General features: G+C 40.3%; 1 protein-coding gene across 2 annotated transcripts in view; it reads left to right on the forward strand.

The window, feature by feature from the left end:
• FNDC3B (fibronectin type III domain containing 3B) overlaps positions 1-20,212 on the forward strand; it is a 216,556-nt gene that overhangs the window by 123,036 nt on the left and 73,308 nt on the right. For both annotated transcript variants that reach the window (XM_062582738.1, XM_062582739.1), the window contains exon 7: positions 17,853-17,911. In XM_062582738.1, coding sequence (XP_062438722.1) covers positions 17,853-17,911 — 59 coding nt within the window. The remainder of the gene's footprint in view (positions 1-17,852; positions 17,912-20,212) is intronic.

Here is a 20,212-nt window from a genome sequence, read left to right on the forward strand (position 1 = left end):
GCTGCTGAACTGGCGCTTTTGGAAGGTGATTTGGGTGCCTGTTTTTATCAGTAGAGGAGTGTGGTCTGCGCAGCAGCGTTGTGACTGGGAAGTGGAAGATAGGTATTTCTGTTCTTGGTTCCATTACTGGTGGGATAAGAGTTAAAGCAAAAATAAAACGATTGTCTTGTTGCTTGGTGGTGATGCCTGGGGGGATGTTGCCTCTTCCGAAGCACCTTTACAATGCCTAGCAATCTCTGCTATGACTGCAGTAATGAGGGGGTTATATGGTACTGTAAGAATAATATTGAAGAAAATGTTTGTTCTACAATACAAGGACAATTTTCTTTTCCTTGAAAATGTATGAGGAATTACAGGATGTGAGATATTCAAGTTAATGATGCACTTTTTCATTATAAATGTATTGTGCCCATGAAACTGCAAGTGCTGTGGGAAAATTCTGCCTTGGGTCAATAGGTTGCTGCCTCCTTCTAATGTGAAGAGTCAGAGCTTTTCTGAGCTGCTAATTCAGTGCTGGTAGAAGAGATGGGTTGGTAGTATCACCCATAATACTAAAATGAAGTACATAAACGTTGTTGGAGTATTTTGGTTTGCTCACCTTGTCAGCAGCAGAGCCACCACGCACACCTTCATCCTACCCTACGCTCTATGCAGAATATGGTGGTACATTAAAAACATGTTAGTGCTTCTGTTATAAACCCTCTGTCCCATGCTGGCCCTGTAGCATAGCATCGTGATGTGTTTTTAGCATGGAAATGACAGTTGGGGATAAAAGTCCATTTCCTCTGGCCTTTGCATTAACAGCATTGAGTCTTCGTGGTGGGGACTGTGCTTGTAAATAAAGACTTCTGCTTTATGCTAGATGCAGAAAATGCCATTTTAAGGTTAAAAAAAGGAAGAAATACTGATGGCTTATAAATGTCTAAAAAGTAAACAGCTCCCCTGAGCAGCTGTGGTGGTAGGTAAGGTGCTGTCTTGTACAGACCACCCTAGACACGTGCCGTGGGGATGGATGCATGCAGTAGGGATTTGGGTTTTAAGATCCACAGTATAGCTTTTCTGTAGAGGTGCTTTAAAAATTGAATGGAGAGGGAGGGTCTGTGTTTTTTTTCTTTTCCTTTGTTATTTATAGAGAAGCCTCGCCATGTAGAAAGAGCTGCAAGGGGAAATCCTGCCCATTCATGCTGTCCTTTCTGAATTTCGGTGTGAGTCACTTCCTGCTCAGGCGCTCGGTGGTTCACTTGCTGGTCACGGAGTGATGTAGCAGTTTGAGACGTTTTGTGTGCGACTGCGAACAGTGTGGGAACATAAGCAGTTTGGAGGATGCTTAAAATGCTTTTGCCTGTTTTGTTAGTAAAACATTTTTTCCCTCTCAGATAAAATCTCCCCCTCCCATCTCCGTTGGAGCTTTAAGAACCTAATATAGCCAAAACCAAAACACTTAAAATGAATAAAAGTAGAAACCAGGATATGGAATTGTTACGTGTATCCTTGTCCGTGGACTGGCTGGGCTCTGGAAACTGGACGCCGGAACAAGCAGGCGGCGGCTGGGGCCAAGGGGAGGCCGTTTCCCAGGCCCGGGGCGCTTCGCCCGCACCTGGCAGCGGCAGGGGAGGCTCGGCGCGCGCCGGGAGCGCTCGCGGGGCCCACCGCGCTCGCGTTGGGTGGCCCGGAGGGTCCCGGGCCTTTCGGTATCCCTTTGGAGACCTGCAGTCTGTAAGGATGTCTGATGTTTTTAGCGCTGCCGTTCGCCTCTTTCCTTGCAGCGCGTGGCACCGGCCTGCCTTAGGGTTGCTTAGAGAGAGAGATTAAAAAGATTAGGATGTGGTTTAATAGTTAGAGTAGTTTTTGACCATGGGAAGACCATGAACTTCTGCAGTATTGTTATCATGAGTGCACAAGCTTCTTTAAAACTCAGAGAAGCTGCTTTCTTGTAGTTGAGGTTTTATAAACCTGGTTTTGTGCATGAAGCAGCCTTCAAATACTCGCAGGGGCCAGACCATTACCTCAGATGCTTCCAGTTCCTGTGAGCGTTGCTAATACGCACTGCTCTAGAGACCTGCCAAGCTACAATCTCTCGGGTCTTTGCCCATGTGGGGAATGCAGGAGCATGGACTTCGCAAAAGAGCTTCCCGCCCGTGGCAGTTTGACTTCAAAAACACTTTAAAAATTACTGAAGACAAAAGCAAGACAGGTTCTGAGATGAGGCTTTCTTGCTACTGACCTTATCCCTTTTCTTGCTTCCTTATCCCTGTAGGATATAGTTTTTCTTTCTGCCCATATATCTGAACTGAGAGGCTGCTATTTCCGTATAGAAAATATTTTGTTCCAGCCATCTGGTGATGCAGAATTAGAGTTGGCAAGTGTTGTTTGCCTGGGCTGATGCTAGCCAGAGCTGATCCAGCAAGTGTCCTTGAGCTACGTGAGACAGGCTCAGCAAGCCAGTAGTGTGTAATGCAAAGTGGCGGACACAGTATAAAATAACTAGAGCTGTCTCTTTCTTGATACAGGCCTATCCTATTTTCTGTGTTTTTATAGTATCTAAATAGGTTTAGAGGGATTTAAAAAATAAATAAATAAATTTGATCAAGTTTCTTGAACTCACAGCCTGTGAATTAAAGGGAAATTGAGGGAGAGAGTGAGGGTGATTCAGTGCAGAAAGGAACCAGGCAAAGTTCCTCTGCTTACTCATCCTAGATAGAGCCTGCCAAAGCAGTTCAGCTGTGATCCCGAGTCTGTTTTGCAAGTATATTGGACTGTGCAAGGTTCTTTAGTGCTTTTAGCAAGTACAGATAGAGACAAATCTGATCTTAATGTTTATCAGGGATTTGTATCTGCTCTTGCCTCCTTAATAAGTTTGTAAGATCGGTGTCATGTAGGCTTTAAAGGGCTTGCACTTAAGGAAAGTCTGAACTGAGCTCTTTTTAAAGTGTGTGTGTGTGTACGTGTATGTCTGTTTGTATTCTGTATATTCTGTAGATTTAAAAGCTTAATTGTGATCCGTTTAAGAGGAGCTGAGAAACACTATAGGATATGTAATGTTTATGTTTTCTTAGCCAGAAACTGAAGAATTAGTACATACTAATTAGGACCTTTATTATACCAATGCAAAAATGATTTGTGAACAAAACTTATCATAAGTGGTTCTTCTACTAGCACACAAAATACTGCTGGCGTAAATGCAGCTTCTCTTGTTTCCCTTAGTGTGTTTGGTTTTATAAAAGACAATAAACTGTCAACTGACACAGTGTTTTTATTAGAAGTATAGGTGAGAGGGGAAAACTCTACAGACTAACACATTTGTCAATAAATGTGACTTCTAGTATTACCCTGAGTAATGGAATATGAAATGTATTTAATCAGAATAGAGAGACATGTTGAATCCTCTGAGTATAGATTAGCATTACATAGGAAATACCAAGTTGTATTACTATTCTTATTGCTGTGAATACTGTTTTAAGTTTCAAATGAAAGAAAATATGATACATTAATTAGGCACTGAACTTCAGAAACCAGTTGATTTGTGATACCAGGGTATTTTCAGTATTATATTCTTGTATTTCTATCTTAACTCTTACCTCATAATAGAGCTGATGTTTTTGCTCTGTGTGTGTGTTTGTTTTTATTTGGATATATGTCTACTTGTTAAACATTCTTCCATATTTTCTCTAAAGTAATAAGCTGTGTGACTGTTTATCTGTGCAGGAGACAAAATGGTTATATTTTTCAGATACTTCCAATCTTAACAGACTGAGATACATCTTTGTGTACCAGCATCAACTCCATTAGCTGGACCACACAGATTCTTTAGCAAAGAATACTTAACACAATAATCACGTAAATTAGGTGAGCCCATTTATGTGGGCTCATATAGATTGATGAATGTATTAGAAACATACTGACATTATGCAGAGTTCAAGCAAAGTGCATTCCCAAGTTCATGTCAATCTGTACGCATGCAAGAATGTATCCAGATCAGGTTTAATTTATGGCTTTTCTTCAGCAGACAGAATTGCCAAGATGTTTATCCAGGATCACTGAAAAAGGTACTGTACTGAGGCGGAGAAATGGATCTCCATTTCCTCTGCTCTCCGGAAGCTGTCTCGCGTTGTGAGGCTCTGCTGGAGAAGACTAGAAGGATAAATATCACATATAAACCAGCGATACTGAAAAACTGGTCCATGCTCAGTGCTAACATATTCCCTCCCTCAGCGCAAGGACAGTGGTGTTTTGATTTGAGCTACCTATGAGTGCATACCTTGTAGTGCATCTTACCATGACCAGCTCTTTCCACAGAGGTCCACTGCACACAATTTCCAGAGATTTACAGGCCTATGAAAGTTTGTCTTCATGTGAAGTGTTGGGAACATGGAGGTATTTTTATACAGTACCCATTTTGCAGCAAGCACCCTGTTTGCAGGAACAAAAACAAAGTTTATTAGAAGTATGAATAATGTTACAATCCTACCTTTAACATCACATTTCCTTTTTCCTAGCAGAAGGATTTTTGTGCTTCATTAACACAGAAGGCTGCAAACTGCAGGGCTGGAGAAAGGAGAGGAAGAGATAGATATTCACACTCTATTTTTATGCCCTTATCTCGGAAGGCTAAGGAACCAGCTTCCTAACTTAGTCACTGGAAGTTGCTGATAGAGGTTCACTTCATCACCTGAATAGGTGCATAGCCTAGCCTCCTAATTTAATTTCACAATACTCTCTCATCTAGAATCTCAGCTTTTTTTTTAATGGTGACTATAAATGTGTCAAATTTGGATTTATCCAAAGTTTTAGTAATTGAAAAATACAAACAAAACATCTAGCTGTGGTATGCAGAAAGCCTTGATTTGGTGTGATTAGGAGCTGCTTGAGAGGTTGTCTCCTGGGGTCCTGCAGGTCTGAAACATAAATACGGCAGAATGAGTGACCATGACTCTTGTTCCGTTTTTTAGTCTCCTCACAGAAGGTCAGACAAACCTCAAGTGAAGCTCCCTAACAGTAAGCTTGCTAGCCTGTTGAAGAGACAGGTCAGAGTCCATCTAGGAAACTGTAGGGAACATCTAGTAAAGAGTAGGGAAATTGCGATCCAGGGTTCTCATTTGACATTATCACTGACTTAATCCTTTTAACTGTGTCTGGAGTTTTTCGCCAAGGCTATTCTTCACAGTCCTGATCAGCCCCCTGTAGATTCTCATTTTTTTCTCATCTGCTTTCATCCCTCACTTGACTCATATTGCTACCACAGTGTCTCTGGCTGAAGAGAGTTTGATAAGCTATCTGTTCCATGATTTATCAAGAAGTTGGTTTTGAATGACGTAAGGCACAGCCTCTTCCCCTGGAGGATCTTCGTATTATCTCAAGAATTTCCAGCTTCTGCTGGAACTGACGGTCAAATCCAAAAGACCGAAATCTGAGTCGGGAGTATTTTTCCTAGGAGTTTACGTAATTTATAGATACTCAACTAACAGGAAAGACAGTCAAGCAGACTCTCATCCTGCTTAAATAAATCCCTGTGCTGGGCAGAAAAGTTACACAAAGTCTCAGAGCTTCAGAGCAAGATAAACAGTGTGTTCTGACCATTTAATAGGAGATAATGTGGACCACCGACGGTTACATAGAAAGGGAGGCAAAGATGCTTTCCTTGTCTGGAAATATTTGGGACATTGTGCCAGAAGAGAGAGTGTATTTATAGAAGGGAGGTAGAACATTTCCTCCCCCAGAGTATAAAAAATAAAACACCTTCAAGTCAAACAATTTAATGAGCAACAAATAGGGATTTGTATACCCAGATGTTTTGAATAATGTCTTTTTGTATATTTGTCTGAATTAAGAAGACGATGAATTGAAATTTCATGTCCCTCTGAACTTGATGAGATTTGTTTACCTAGCTCTTCTCAGCTGTGCTACAAAACCCAGTATTTTCAGAGGAAGGATGGAATTTGATTTCAAAAGTTTTTGTGATCTTCAGTATCTTTTATTTGGGGAGGGAGGGAAGCTTTATTTTGAAAATGCAGTCTGTTGAAGTGGCCATTTCCATTTTCTGCTAGGTATATTATATAAGATTTTGCCCTGAAGCTTGGGTGTGCCTTTTTTTTCCCCCTGTAAGGAGCTGTGCTCAAAGCAGCTGCTTTCATTTACTGTGATCCATGTGACTTTCGTCTGAATTTCATCTCAGCAATGAAATCCAGATCAAGCTGAAATTCCTGTAGCCTTGTTGAAGCCTTTCCAGTGAGGTGGATATTTCTCTAAGCTATTTTAAGTATTTGGAAAGATTCTCAGTGGTGAAGCTGATCATGTAAATTCTTGAGGTCGCATATTGTCCTCTTTCTGTCCGGTAGTGCAAATTGCATGGGCTGTTCTTCTGACTCACTTATGGTTAATTGGTGTAGACATGTAGATTGGTTTCTTTAGCCGTTATCTTGAGCGTACTCTTCGAAGCACAGAAATGAGAGGCACTGATAACATGTCAACTTTTTAACATTTTGTATTGTAGGAAGTTGACACCTACCGGGGAAAGTGATTGATTCTGAATTCACTGGAGACATGTGGTTAAAAACCAGTCCTAGTAGCAAATGTGCCGTAAGGTTTTGAAGAGCGCCGGGCTCTCATGCTGTGGTGTGTGCTGGAGCTCTTGGAGGGGATTAGGAGGCACAGCTGGGGAGCAGCTGGAGTGCCTGCAAATGCAAAGCTGAACCCAGCCATAACCAACGTTTGCACAAAAAATTTGCTTCCTTGCAAACTCGGTTCTGTTGCTCCTGTGTTCATAATTCTCGTCACACGGGTTCCTCAATGTACGGTCTGTTTAATGAAATTCTAATGCAGGTAGTCATAGTTCATCATTCAGATTCAAGTGCAGAACAATTTGGCCTGTGGTTATTTAAATAAATTGATCGTCTTCTGTCACAACGAAGATGGCTTGTTTCTGTTCACCTCTCGATTCAGAGGTGTCTGGCTTGGGTTAAAGAGGTAGCTCTTCGTCTTCCCCATCTCCGAGATGCGGTGGCTGGGCTGACTGTAATGAAAAAGCTGTTCTTTTCTCAAATTACTGGGATATTCCCTTCTTCACTGCAATCTGATTATCTCATAGTCTGAAAAAAGGGAATAGATAAGTTATTCTGGATTAACAGAAAAGCAAAGATGAGGTTCATTCAGAAATACTGCAGCTCTGTAGCCATTCGTCTAGGCTGACAGTAAAGAACTCCGGTGCTGGTTCTGTGAACAGACTCAATATGCCAAGAATTATAATTTGGAGTTATTTTTTTAAAAAAACTTCTCCAGTGGAATATAACTTCTTTTAAAACATGCAGAAATATTTCAACTTAATGTAAATGTTAAAGTTAGGTAGGGTGATAAAGGTGACAGTTTTGTGCTTTTGTCCTGCTTTAGAGAGAGTTCTGCGTGCTTACTTTCTCTTGAAGGGCTAATAACCTGCTGTGCTCTGTTTTAGGGAGAGATACAGTGGTTATTGCTAAAATCTAGCACTGCAAAGCACTTTCTGTTCCCCCCCAGTAAAATTTAAAGAGTCAAGTGAGGCTGAGTAGTTGTGACTGGGGGCAAAATTTAGCCTGTGGTTATTTTCTGAGAGTTTCTTAGACTATACTGCGTTAGGGAAGTGCTCCCCTGCCTTCATATTGCTGCGACAAACTCAATGGCTATACAAGGTTCATTGCCAGGGAGATTGTTAATTTTGGCTGCAGAGCTCCGTTTAATCCAGACAAAGTTTGGAGCTCCTATGGAGTTCATTTTGGTTGTTCTGTCTGATTGTGTTCCTGTGCAAATATGCAGATTTGCAGGTTATTTTGCTAGTTTTTTTGTTTGATCAGAAAAATGCTATTATTTTGTACAGTGGGCTGATTATCAAAGGCTTTTTTTGGCTATTTATCATGTGCTTGTATTTTTGAAGATTGAAGAAAAAAGTGAATTTTATTAGGTTCAATACAGATGGCATTGTCTCTCTGCCTTGGAGATATTATTTCTGGAAAAAATGTTTCCTGATTGACATAGCATACATACAAAAGCCTTTCACCCTTTGGACCCGGGCTTGAATGCCACAGAGACTGGTAGCAGTGGGGACTTCTAAGAGCCTGTGCTTTAGAGGGGCTATTGGTTTCCGTTCAGTTCTTAGAGAGTGCACGGATCACCTCTGAGACTGGCAGACCAGCTGGCAATCTCAACAGGAAGGCTCAAGAGTGAAGTGGCAAGAGAGACAAAACCACGCGCTTGCTGTCTGCTGCTGCTCAAGCTGGCAGTGAGATGCTGTCTGCGGCATGCTTGTCAAGACAGCGCTGTAATTTTTGTGCTTTTCATCAACATAAAACTCCGTTGGGAGAAAAGAGGTGTTGAGACACCTCCTTTTATTGTTTGGATGTGTGGGGTTTGTTTGTTTGTTTATTTATTTATTTATTTATTTATTTTTAGGCTCTGGCTTTGCCCAGCAGCTGAGAAATGAGTTGCTGGGGTTGAAGGGAACCTTTTATTTCAGAGAGAAAATCTGTGAATTCCAGATAATGTCCCTTCACAGCTGGCATCAATGGGATACCCTTGTGAGTCGCTATTGAGGCCTTTTACGTTTTAAGAAGGATGGCTATCTTAGCCAGTCAGTTGGCTCTCCCCTCCTCCTCCTTACTTGGATTGGAGAAACCTGTAGGGCTTTTATGACCATGTCATTTGTGGCAGTCTATAGTAATAATAATAATAGTAACTTTGTGATCTTTGCAGAAGTTACTTCTCCTTTTGAATGGCCACTTAGTTCATCAGACTTGGAGGGCTGCCGGGGACTGTCTTGCCAGATTGTACCATGACTCGTGAATACTAATGAAGGAGAGTCAGACAGGCAGCCACAGACTGAAGTGATGGGGAGTGAGGAGAAGCAAGAGAAGGAAAGCATGAAGCAGTGTACAAATGAAAGGATTAAGGATAAAGTAACACCACACATTCCAGCTATCATAGGAAATCATAAGATGTTTGGAGAACTTCATTGCATCTAGGAAAAGGTTACCATGTACTAGCAAAGCTTGCAGCTGAAATGGAGCATGAAGCTTTTTTTTTTTTTTTTACCCTGAAAGTGGGAGTCAGGAGCTCTGGGAAAATTGTAAGATGACCTTTCAGTCTCATTGTCAAAGCAGAAGTATTATTGTTCAAATTGAACAACCTCTGTGGCAATTCTGAATAGACTTTTAAACACCTGAAAGAAAAGGTAGAAGAATGTTTTACAAAGATATGTGAAAAACATGTAACTCAAAACAAATCAGAAATGATACAGAAGAAAGTCGATAGAAATGAAAATGAAGATAAAGAATTAATGCTTATTTAAAGGGAAGAAACCCGAATAAACCTTTGTGCTACATCGTAACAGGTCTCAGCAGTCAAACCAGACAAGGTGCAAGAAGGGACAATGACTAAAATCATTCCTTAACTGGAAAGGAATGACTGTGCCTCACTTTCTATTTTCGTTTACTTCAATCTGTACTATTACCCTTAATAAACTCCAACGCCATACAGTGTAACAATATCTAATGCTTCTACAGAAGGGGCAACAGAAAGGGGAGAAAAATTTGTTTCAAAATCTGCCCATAGCCCAAATTGACTGTTGTGAGTCCTGGCACTGAGCCGATGTTTGCTCTCACGCCAGTTTGGCGTGTAACCCATGGAGCTATGCTCTACATCTCCCGCCTTGGCCAAAAGGTGAGAAACTCAGATTTTTACAAGCTCCTTTGTGCAACCTTACTATTAGATGTTACACACGTGAGAATTTGCCAGTAGGGAGAGGCTTAAGCATCTCGTTACCTGTCTCACACATGTGGATGCTTGCTTGCCTGCCTGCTCACACAAATGCTTTTTGCCCGTGCCAGCACAGCTTGGAAGAACTCTTTGAAACTGTAGCCTGTAGCATTTAGATTATGCTAATAAAAAAATCAACAGAATTTTAAATAGTTATTCTTGGTTAGCTACTTTTGTATGAGAGCTATGCTGTTTTTAAAAGCTTACTTTAGAAAAAGAAAGACTGGTGGCCACTGCAAGTGGCAGCCTGTGTTTATCTGCAAAGATCTCTCTGGGCTTTCAAACCTGAGTAGCATGCAGGCTTCTGTTATATATTAGCAAAAGAGAAGCTGGCTAAGATATAAAAATTATTTTGACAGGGAAGATAAGCTAAAGCAAGTCAAAAATACGAAAGGGAGCTCAGCAGAAAGAGTTCCTGTGTGTAAGTGCAGTTTCTTGTTCTAGCAAATTTAACTTGCACTTTCTCTGTTTCTGTTTAGTTTGGTGTTCCTTCAAAACAGCCAGCTGCAGCCATATGTAGTGCGCTGCATCTGTTATCTTCTTTGTAAGAGGTACAAAGCACTTTCTTAAGATACAGAATGTATGTGATATAGATGGGGGTACTATATTTTTACTGAGAAAACCTTTCTCTGCCTTCTGGTGGACCAACTGCATGTTCAGAGTAGGAATTCACTCAGATCTTTAGCCAATAAAGTAGGAGTTGTTATTGCTGTGTCCCAGCAGTAGCAGCAACAAAGTAGAAAAAACAAAACCAACATGTCACTTACCCGCTCCATTTGTCCCTTGCATCCAGTCTTTCATTTCCCTTGTCATTGCAGCTGGTCTTATGCTCCTTACTGCATTCCAATAAAAAGTGTACAGCAAAACAAAATTGGGAGAGGGAGAATTGAATGAGCTTGCACTTAATTTTAAAACAAATTTTAGCAGAAGTGACTTCAGTACATACATCTGGGTGCTTCCACGTCTGCTTGATGTGGGAACATCTGATGTTTGGCTGTGCGATGGCAGATAGATGCAGAATGCTGACTTGAAACAGAGGGACAAGCCAGAAAGTGCCTTTGTACTACAGATATTTTCCCTACTGATAGTGAAAAAAGCAGTAGGAGTTAGTATACTAACTATTGATTTAATAGATGTGCACTATGGCCTGGAAAATCTTTGAAACACATAATTAAATTCATGCCTAAATTACAAGGATGCTGAGGTATACACTCTAATTATCCTTTGCCTTAATTCCCAATGAGACAGGATTGTAAGCATACAATACCCTGGCTAAGGTTTTATTATTATTATTACTGAAATCTGAAAACATATATTTCTATTTTTTTTATGCAGAGTTTTTTATAACTTCAATTATTTAGGGAGTGACTTGGTTTTGGATGCTGTCTATGTCAGGTTTAGTTTTTAAAGCAGAATGCTGGGAGATAAGCTCATAAAATTGAATGAGGCGTTTTAGCAGGAGGATTAAGAAAGCAAGAGTAGGAAGGTTCTTAGAAAACTTATGGGAGATGCTTGTGCACAACATTTAGTTGTTTATTTTTAAGAACTTGAACATGTTTCAATGGTTGGATCTTTTCTCAAAGCAGGAAAATGTTCAGCTCCTTAGCTTTAACATGCGAGCTGCAGTCATGTTGTATTTCTAATGTTTTTATTAGCTTTTGTGTCTTTAGCAGAAATTTGAAATATTTAGCATTTAGAACTGAAAGCTCATGCAGGCATTTGTAGGCTTAATTAGTGATCTTCCTTGGGTTATTATATTTTAGTATGATGTTACTGACTCTATTGAAGATAAATATTTCTTTCAAAAGTTTTTGATTATAAAGGGCTTCCAAGTTTTCCCATTGCAAAAAAGGAGCAGAACAGAGGTGCATAAAGCACTGAGTGTCCAGGTTGACACTAGACTTTGCTCTTGCTCGTTGTTATGCCTATTAGGCAGCACATCTCCTTGCAGTTCATCCCTATCCTGTCCTGCACTGGGCTGCCTCCTGGACAAACTGGAAAGCTGTGTCAGATTAGATTAGGCCTGAATCTGTCCTCGATCTGATTTTATTCAATATTTTCATTAGGAACTTGAAAAATGGAATAGAAATAGATTCTTATTAAATTATAGCCTTTATCAGGCTGTGATAGGGTTGAGAGTGCTTGGTGGTTAAGGGGGAAGGGAAGGAGGACATGATGATCAAATGGCCTTGACCAAAAAACAAACAAACAAACAAAAAACCAAAACAACCTGACAAACAAAAGAACAGTTTGATCAAGATGAGGGAAAAGTACTATATTGTCATTCTCACACCAGTCATTCTCACACCTGCTTTTTCACTATGCATATTAGGGCTGGGAGATGTAATAGGCTGCTAAATAAGCATGTCAAGTTGCCCTGTTCACGATGAGGGAACAAAACCACCAAATGAACCGTGTGAGCAGGTATGTCTCTCCTCACCAGGTGGTGTTAAGACCTCAGCTAGAGCACTGACACTGATGCTGGTACCACATCTGCAGAAGAGTGTAGACAAATTAAAAAAAGAACAAAGAAAAAAAAACTGTAGGACAGCAGTAAATGTGATCTGCGATCTGGTAGATGCAGTCTGTGAAAGAAATAAACTTGTTTGGCTTGAAAAGAAAGATGCCTCCGAATATGTGAAAGGTTGCAAATAAAGAAGCTGATGATAAACTTATCCCCAGTGCAATAAAGTAGTATTACATACAAGTAGCAGCAGGTAAACTTGAGCAGAAATGGTGATGATAGTTAGGTGTTGAGATAAATTGCCTAGCCTAGGAAAGGTTGCAAGATTGCCATGGCCATGTTTTTTTTTTTTTTTAATATTTAATTTTTAAAGAACTGATTAGAAAAAGATCAAACGTGACCTTGCTTTGGAGTAGGGGTATGGACTTGGTGACCTTGTGACACTCTAGTCTTGTTTTCTGTGACTCAGTTGCAGCATGACATCCTAATTTTTAGGTTCTTTGTTGTATAAGGATTTTTCACTGTTTATTTCTAAAAGCTGAAATAGAGTCCACGTGTTCTTTTTTTGTCTGAAACTTTGACATCAATAGGTACTTGACAGAGGAGATGTACTGTGAACTGAAATGTATGGTTTTTTGCGAATGGTAGGTTGTGCTGTACGTGACTGATAAAAGATCTTTCCTAGTATAAAAGCTGGTCCCAGCCCCAATAAATCTGGAATAAATTCTGAGAAGGCATGTTATGTTATGACTGGCATATCTGTGAGCATGGAGCTTTGCTTGAGAGTTAGACTTAAAGTTTGCAAAGCACCAGTGCTGATGTCATTCCCTTGGAATGGGAAGGCCGTTGAAACAGTAAATACTGTCTGTGGCCAGAAGCTAAGTATTGAGCTGGACCTCTTCCTTTCTGTGAAGGAAAGAATGCAGAACAAAACTAAAATCTGTATTTGCAATGGGAAAATCTTAATTAGTTTAGAGCTTGTAGCTATTTCAAACGATTTACATACACAGCTGCTGTTCATGCAACCATGAAAACTATTCATGGAAACTTCAAACTTATCTTGAAATGACAAGTATTTTTTTCTATTTTTTAAAGCTGTTCTTGGTTTTCAAAAGTATTGTTGGAAAGGTCTGAAAACTTACTTGTACTCTACGTGCAGGAAGGAACATAGACATAAGTTAATAGAAGCATATAATAAAAGGCTTCAGTTCAGCAAGAATTAACACTGAAGCTTTGTCAGTATCAAACAGCTGCTGGAAAAGTATTTCTTATTTTTCAGGGGCGTTTACTCTTACGATATCTATGGAGTTTTGGTTATTACTCCAACTTTTTTGGGGGGAGGCGGTGAAGATGATCATAGCATGAGCTTAGATGTTGTCTAGGTCTTACAGCTGACTTCTCTGCTACAAAAGGTTAACCCAAAACATTGGATCCAAATAATCCACAGCTTGGGAATGAGAACTTGATTTTTTAGTTTGGGACACTATAATATCTCAAATGCAGGATAACTCAGATTTTTGTTCTGTCCCTTGGAGGCCTCTGTTGAGCGTTCACATGGAATTTATCCCTACCCCCAGCTTCCTCCTAGGGTGAAGAAGTTATGCCCTGGCAGATGTAGGGACCAGATGTTAGGGGGAAAAGTTAAAAAGGGACAATGACATGACGTGTTAGTTGGGTGGTTCTTGACATGGCTGAACTTCGGTTTCCAACGTCAAATACGGAAAGCAGCTTATGCTGGCTCCTTGTCTCTACAAGTCTCATTGTTAGTGTGGAGTGAGAGAGAGGCACAAAGCTTTTATTTGCTAGTGTCAGATATTCCATGCTCAATTAACTGAGGAACAGGGAGGAAGAGATTAAAATTAAATCAGCTGTTCCTTAGTCAAGGACAGTGTTAAGTAAGTGAATCACCCCCACCTACTCCTTTGCCCAAGGAGTTGTAAGTCATTTTTCTAAATTTTGTCTTCTGTTTTAAATCAGGGCTTCCTCTTTCCTTGTCTTGTTCTTGTCTACCTGTGCACCACTGCATCAGTGACACCTGAGAGGTGCATGTGCTCCAGATCCTTAAATGTCCCGGTGAGCTAATCCAGTAGAACAGACCTCTGCGGGTGATGTTTGACAACGGAAATGAGCTAGGCATTACTGAAAGAGAAAAAGCTTTTCACCAACTCTATTTAAAAAGCGTAGAGCGTGCAAGATGCTTTTTTTTTTCTCCGTATCCTTTTCAATTTCAAAAGGACTTCTGCTCCATGTTGGCTTGGGAGAAGGATGTTTAGCTTGATGCTTAATAGGTTATGGGAGACATTGGCAGGTAAGACCATCTTTCTACGGAGGGAAGGATTCATGACCAGTCCAGTTCTCTGTAGGTTAGTCTAGCTCAGGACTGTGAATAATTCTGTTTTTTTACTGAAAGTAGATCACGTGTCCATAGAACCCTGAGAAATTTTTATGGCTTATGAAATAGGAAAGTAAGTGTTTGAAATACTGTAAGATATAATGATTCTGTGAGCTACTTTCTCAAAACTGATGGTTTTAGTTTTGCTAACCAGTTTTTCCATGGGACAGTTGTGCGCTTGTTTTTTGTTGGAGCAAGAAGTTGGATAGATGGCCTCCTGATGCTTCCTTCTAACCTGATTTATTCTCTGATTCTCCTATACAAGTCATTCGTTGTATTTAATTTTTAATCAAATATTTTGATTTGCTCTATTTTTACAATGCTTTACCTAATATTTAAGGTTTTTTAATTTTAATTCAGTGTAAGGCTCAAAGGCACACACTGTCCTTTCTGTGTGGTACAGTGTTTTCAAAGCTAGTGGTGAAAGATGCTTCTTAATATAAAATCTGTTCTTTGTTTTTGTAATATGATTCATGGTATTAGCAAATGAGCAACACTAGGCAGCTGGTCTGTACCTTTTAAGTGGTAGGTGTATGTGCAATGAATGAATGTTCAGTTATGCCTGTCCACTTTTATGTGTGAACACACTGGAGCTTCAACATGGGGAACATCTGACATAGTTGGTCAGCATACGAACATCATCTGATAGGTCTTATTCTTTAGAAAATGTGATGTAATGCTCATCCATATGAGTGTTGTTGTAGTTATCTGTGTGTCAAGCTGTCTAGGCCATGAGAATCAAATTTAAATTTAGTTATTAATTTCGCCTTGTATTCACACCTTAGCTCTACGATGCCACGTTCCCTCTTTACCCCCTACCTCCCTCTGTAACCCTTAAAGAAATCATCTCAGTTGTCTTCTAGCACCGGTTTATCTGTATGAACGTTTGTGGTCATACATGTCATAACTTAAAGCCACTGTGTATTTGGTAGTCAAACCCTTCTCTTTTGAGCATATTATTATGTACTTGGAGAGCTAATAACAAAAATCTCCGTGCTAGGACTTTGATTCCTGTGCATTTTAAAAATTTATTTGTTGGGGATACTCTACTCCCTTAGGTCTTAAAGTCAGTTCCAGTATTTGCAATAGTTTGAACCTTCAACCCTGAGCTGCAAGGGTCAGAGGGCTCAGTTGCTGTGCAAAGCGATCGTTTTTCACAGGAGAGGGAAGTGAGATTTCTTCGGGCTTTAGCGTTTATTTTCCTCTCTTACTGAGTGCGACACAGAGCATCCTTGCTCGAAAGCAAAGGGAGGAGAGCAAATTCAGTCCACATGTTTGAGATTTTAGGTTGAGAATGATTCATGCTCAGCTTCTGGGAGTTGTAATTAGGGGTGACATAATAACCATAAACTTTCAGTAGAATAGTAGCAGCATTTTGTTACTTTGTGACTGCAGAAGCTGCTTCTTACTAACATCCCTTTGAGATAAGCCTACAGGACCTACAGAATTTCCAGGTCTGGATCCAAGATTTCATGGCTCAGTTTGCTTCCCTCGTAATACTGAGGGGAACCCTGAGTTCTGAAACCCCCTAAATTTCAATTATGTTTTTATTTGGATCAACATCTCAACCTTTTCCTTAGCAATTTGGATCCACCTGTGTACTTTTCAAGCCAGTTTTATCTTACGCTGGCTGAATCTTGCCATTTTATACACTTCATTAATATACTCTAAGGGTTATCTACTGTGGAAGAAGACAGTCATACAATCCTCTTGCTCAGAATTATTACTGCTTTTTTCTTTTCAGAGTGGCTGAAAGGGAAGGCATTCAGGAATGTGTGAAGCGGGGAGTTCTGCCATTCATACTGTGCACCAAGGTGCATTCCTTTAAGGAGAGATGGGCATTTACACTGGAGTTTTGCCATTAGCATTCAGCCAGTTTTATTTTTTGGCATCCTAGCACATGGAATTTTTAAGAAGTAGGGATACATTTTTAAAAGCAGGTCACAGACAAAAATAAAGACACGTTTTCAGCTACAAGAAGTAGGTCAGGCTTTGGGGGGATCATTTGGGAAAGCTGTTGATCTGATCTTGCTAGTTTTTCTTTATTAATATTTTTTTACTTCCTGTGCCAAAATTTTTATTTTTTAAAAAAGAAATCCTGCTCATTTTGTTTTAAGTATATGCTTGTTGTATTTATCTGCTTTGACTAGCAAACTTTTTTATATCATGATTAAATGACAAAAAATGTTTCCAGTTTTCCATTAAAGAATACTCTAGAGGAAAATGAGGCCTCTCTCTCTGCTGTGGTCCAAAAGGGATAAAGCTGCTCTGTGTCACCTCATTACTTTAGGTTCATGTTTTACCTCAGGACACTTTGGGAAGGGGTTTAGCCTGGTTCCACTGCTCAGCTGATCACTTTTGTAGCACCTTTTATGCTTAAAAGAATCTGGCTAAGTTTTGCAAACTATTTCATACCCTCTTCTTTAATAATGCTGTGTGTAGACCCTGTAAGAGCTGCTACCCCAGGCGGGGGGGTAAGGGAGGGAATAGGGATTATGGTGTGTCCAGCAACGCAATTAGCCTGGCCAGAAATGACTACTTTGATAGTGGAGAGGCTCTTACAAGAGCTTTGACCATTAAATAATAATGCCATTTAAAGACAGATAGCTGTATGGTCAGTGAGCTGCTGTGTAGCTATTCCTGTGTGCCTGAAATCTCAGTGCTTGGGATGGACACCCTGCTCAGCTGGCCAGAGGTTGCTCGGCATGGGTGTAAGAATGTATGTTTATCTTCTCCAGTAGCCTGGTGCACCAGTGAGCGGGCAGATAGCCAAGCTGTACAGCTGATGGAGTAAGGATATATTTAGTTAACAAACTAGGATTAGGTTCAGCAGTAATTGAGCTGTAGAAACCTCTGAGCCTCTTCTGCAGTTGGTCCTTGGAACTAGGATATTTTTGCTCTGTCAAACCAAATTTTAGCCAATAGCACTGTTTGTGGAGGACACCTCAGCAAATAATCCCACCTTTCTGAACGGCTGCAGTGATGTGTCATTTCATTTCCTCTTTGTTCTGCTCCTCTTTGTTCTCATAAATTCATTTACTGTGAATTTATGTAACTGCGTACATTAAATTCACAAGAGCAAAAAACGCTTGGTGTTCATGTACAGATAGTCAGTATCTCCTGTTTACAACTTCCTAAAAGAATATTGATATAGGTGACATCTTTGTTTAATGGTGGTAATTTATTTTTCTTCCTATTTCCACATTCTCTGTTTTACAGAATATGATTCAGAAACAAAAAGGGTTCAAGACATTCTTTCTGGAATGGAGAAACCACAGGTATGTGATCCAGAATTACCACATACAAGGAAAAATAGCAAATTCGATGAGTACATTCTGTCACAATCTACTGGGGATTTCGCAAGGGAGCATCTCTGAATTTTTGCTTGCTATATTGTTGCCTTTGTATATTTTTATCTAGTTGAGTTTTCAGGGATATAGTCAATGGGCGTAAATTCTAAGGATGTTCTATGCCTGTGGGAATGTATGGCCTCTGCCCACTGCAAGAGTTGCACCAGTCCTCTGTTTACAGGAAGAGACTGTCGGCATTGATAGTGAAATGAGGACCCCAGCACTGTGTAGTTGTGATGATTTACATAGCTCCTCTCCCCTTCCGCCTGAGTTTAATTTTATTTGTCATAAGCAATTTGTGTCTGTAATCATGATTAAATTAAGCTAATTCTGTTATTCAATGGCAATTATCATATTCAAGTTTGTCTTAAGCAAAAGAAAGCACATGAATTGTGAAGAAAATTCAATCACTATACAATAACTTTAATTTGGGTGTGACCCAAATCAAGCAAGGTTATTAATAAATCTGACTATGAGGCCTTTGCCTGTGATGTTTTTCTAGTTTGTGTCAGAAGAAAAGCTGTGGATCCTAAATAGTCCAGACAAAAACTTGAAGAAGCAATCATGAGACAGTGAGAGAGTCTTTGAGGTTCTCTATCCTAATTGCTCTGGAAGCATGTAGGGCTTTTCGTGTTAGGTTGGAAGCTTAGAGAGCAAATAAACAAATAATAGTTAAAATGCTGTTATAAGGACTGAGTTCAGTAGCAGCTGAACAGCTGATGGAAAGAAACTGTGCAGTGGAAGTCTGAAGAAGTGGTAGTTGCTAAGCTGCAGAAGTGGCATACCTGAGGGAGAGCATGCACGAGCAGAGTCTGAGGTTTTATTTTTAGGACCTGTTCTCTTAAATACTTTCATTCTGAATAAATCAGAAAGGTATTCAGTTGTTGGGTGCTATTGTCTTTGCTTATGAAAGTGTCCATTTTAAGCCAGGCCAGCCAGACCGAAGTCAGACTTATGGAGATAATAAATACGAGAGGGCTGCAGCCCAAGTTTCTGTTTGCAAGTTGGAAAATTACTTTATTTCATTTAGAAACAAGTGACACAGTATAAAGCTTGAAGCCCTTAGAAAAGGATTGCTTGGAAAGCTAGCTTGCAGGCGGCTAAGCATGCACAGTTAGCACCAAACTATGCTACTATATTGTGTCAGTGCTTCGTGCCGGGGACTACCTGAATGTGCCTCGGCTTGTAGAATGGCACAGCTTGATACCTTTTACAAACATCAAGAGAGCTGACCTGAAAAATGTGATAGTTCACATTTATATATCTACAGCGGTAAGAAGAGCAGCTATTTTAACTTTGCAGGGTTCAGAGCCCTGCACGATTAGATTCCTGGTACCCAGGGTACTGAAAGCAGAGGGGAGCAAAAAATACCGATAGGAAAATATAAATTTGTGTGCACCGTTTCAAAAGTAGCTCTTAAAGGAATCTTTTTTTAAAAAAATAAAATGTCTAGAATATGATAAATGCTGGTTAAATGGTAATGATGTTTAAGGAGATGTCAGGGATTTTCTGTGACTTCTCCTGTAACTTTGACATTTGTGATTAAACTTGTATGAGTATCATGTGCCACTGACTGCTTTCAGTAATTATGTGCATGTATTTAGTATTATATATGGTGGAAATACATATTATGTATAAGTAGTCAAGTGGGCCATGTTTCTGGTAAGCATTTTGTGTATATGAAAGAAGTAAAACAATGTATAGAAAAACGCTTATGTAGAAAGAAGTGGCAGTTTAGAAAAACAGACAGAAAACAGTAAGTTAGTGGCAAAGAGAAGTGAAGCAAAAAAGCTATATTTTTTTTTCCCCATGTTTTTATTTAAACTGAAACCTCACGGACTCGGTAAGCGTTCTCTGAAGCAAACACCTCGGCGAGGGAAGAGCAGCTTGAAGCTGCGTCTCGGGGAGGGCCGAGCGCAGAGCCGCGGCGGCCGGCGGAGCGGCGCTCGGCAGGCCGTCGCCTCCCGGAGCCCGCGTGCCGGCGGCGGCAGTGCCGGGGGCAGCGCCGCGGCTGCCGGGCAGCTCCTCCTTAAGCATCGGGCTTTTTGCCTAAAACTGCTGGGTTAGACCCAGGGTTTAAAAGTGAAATTTTGACCTGGTAATCACCATGAATCCGTTTGACCCCCGAGTCTGTCAGACGTTGCCCCCGAGGGAGTAAATGAATGTTGCTTGCGGTGTAGTTCTCACACGTACAACAAAGCTCCGAGCAGCCCGATGGCTGTGAACGCT

This window comes from Rhea pennata, chromosome 9 (genome assembly GCF_028389875.1).
Source record: "Rhea pennata isolate bPtePen1 chromosome 9, bPtePen1.pri, whole genome shotgun sequence".
In the NCBI taxonomy this organism is placed as follows: domain Eukaryota; kingdom Metazoa; phylum Chordata; class Aves; order Rheiformes; family Rheidae; genus Rhea; species Rhea pennata.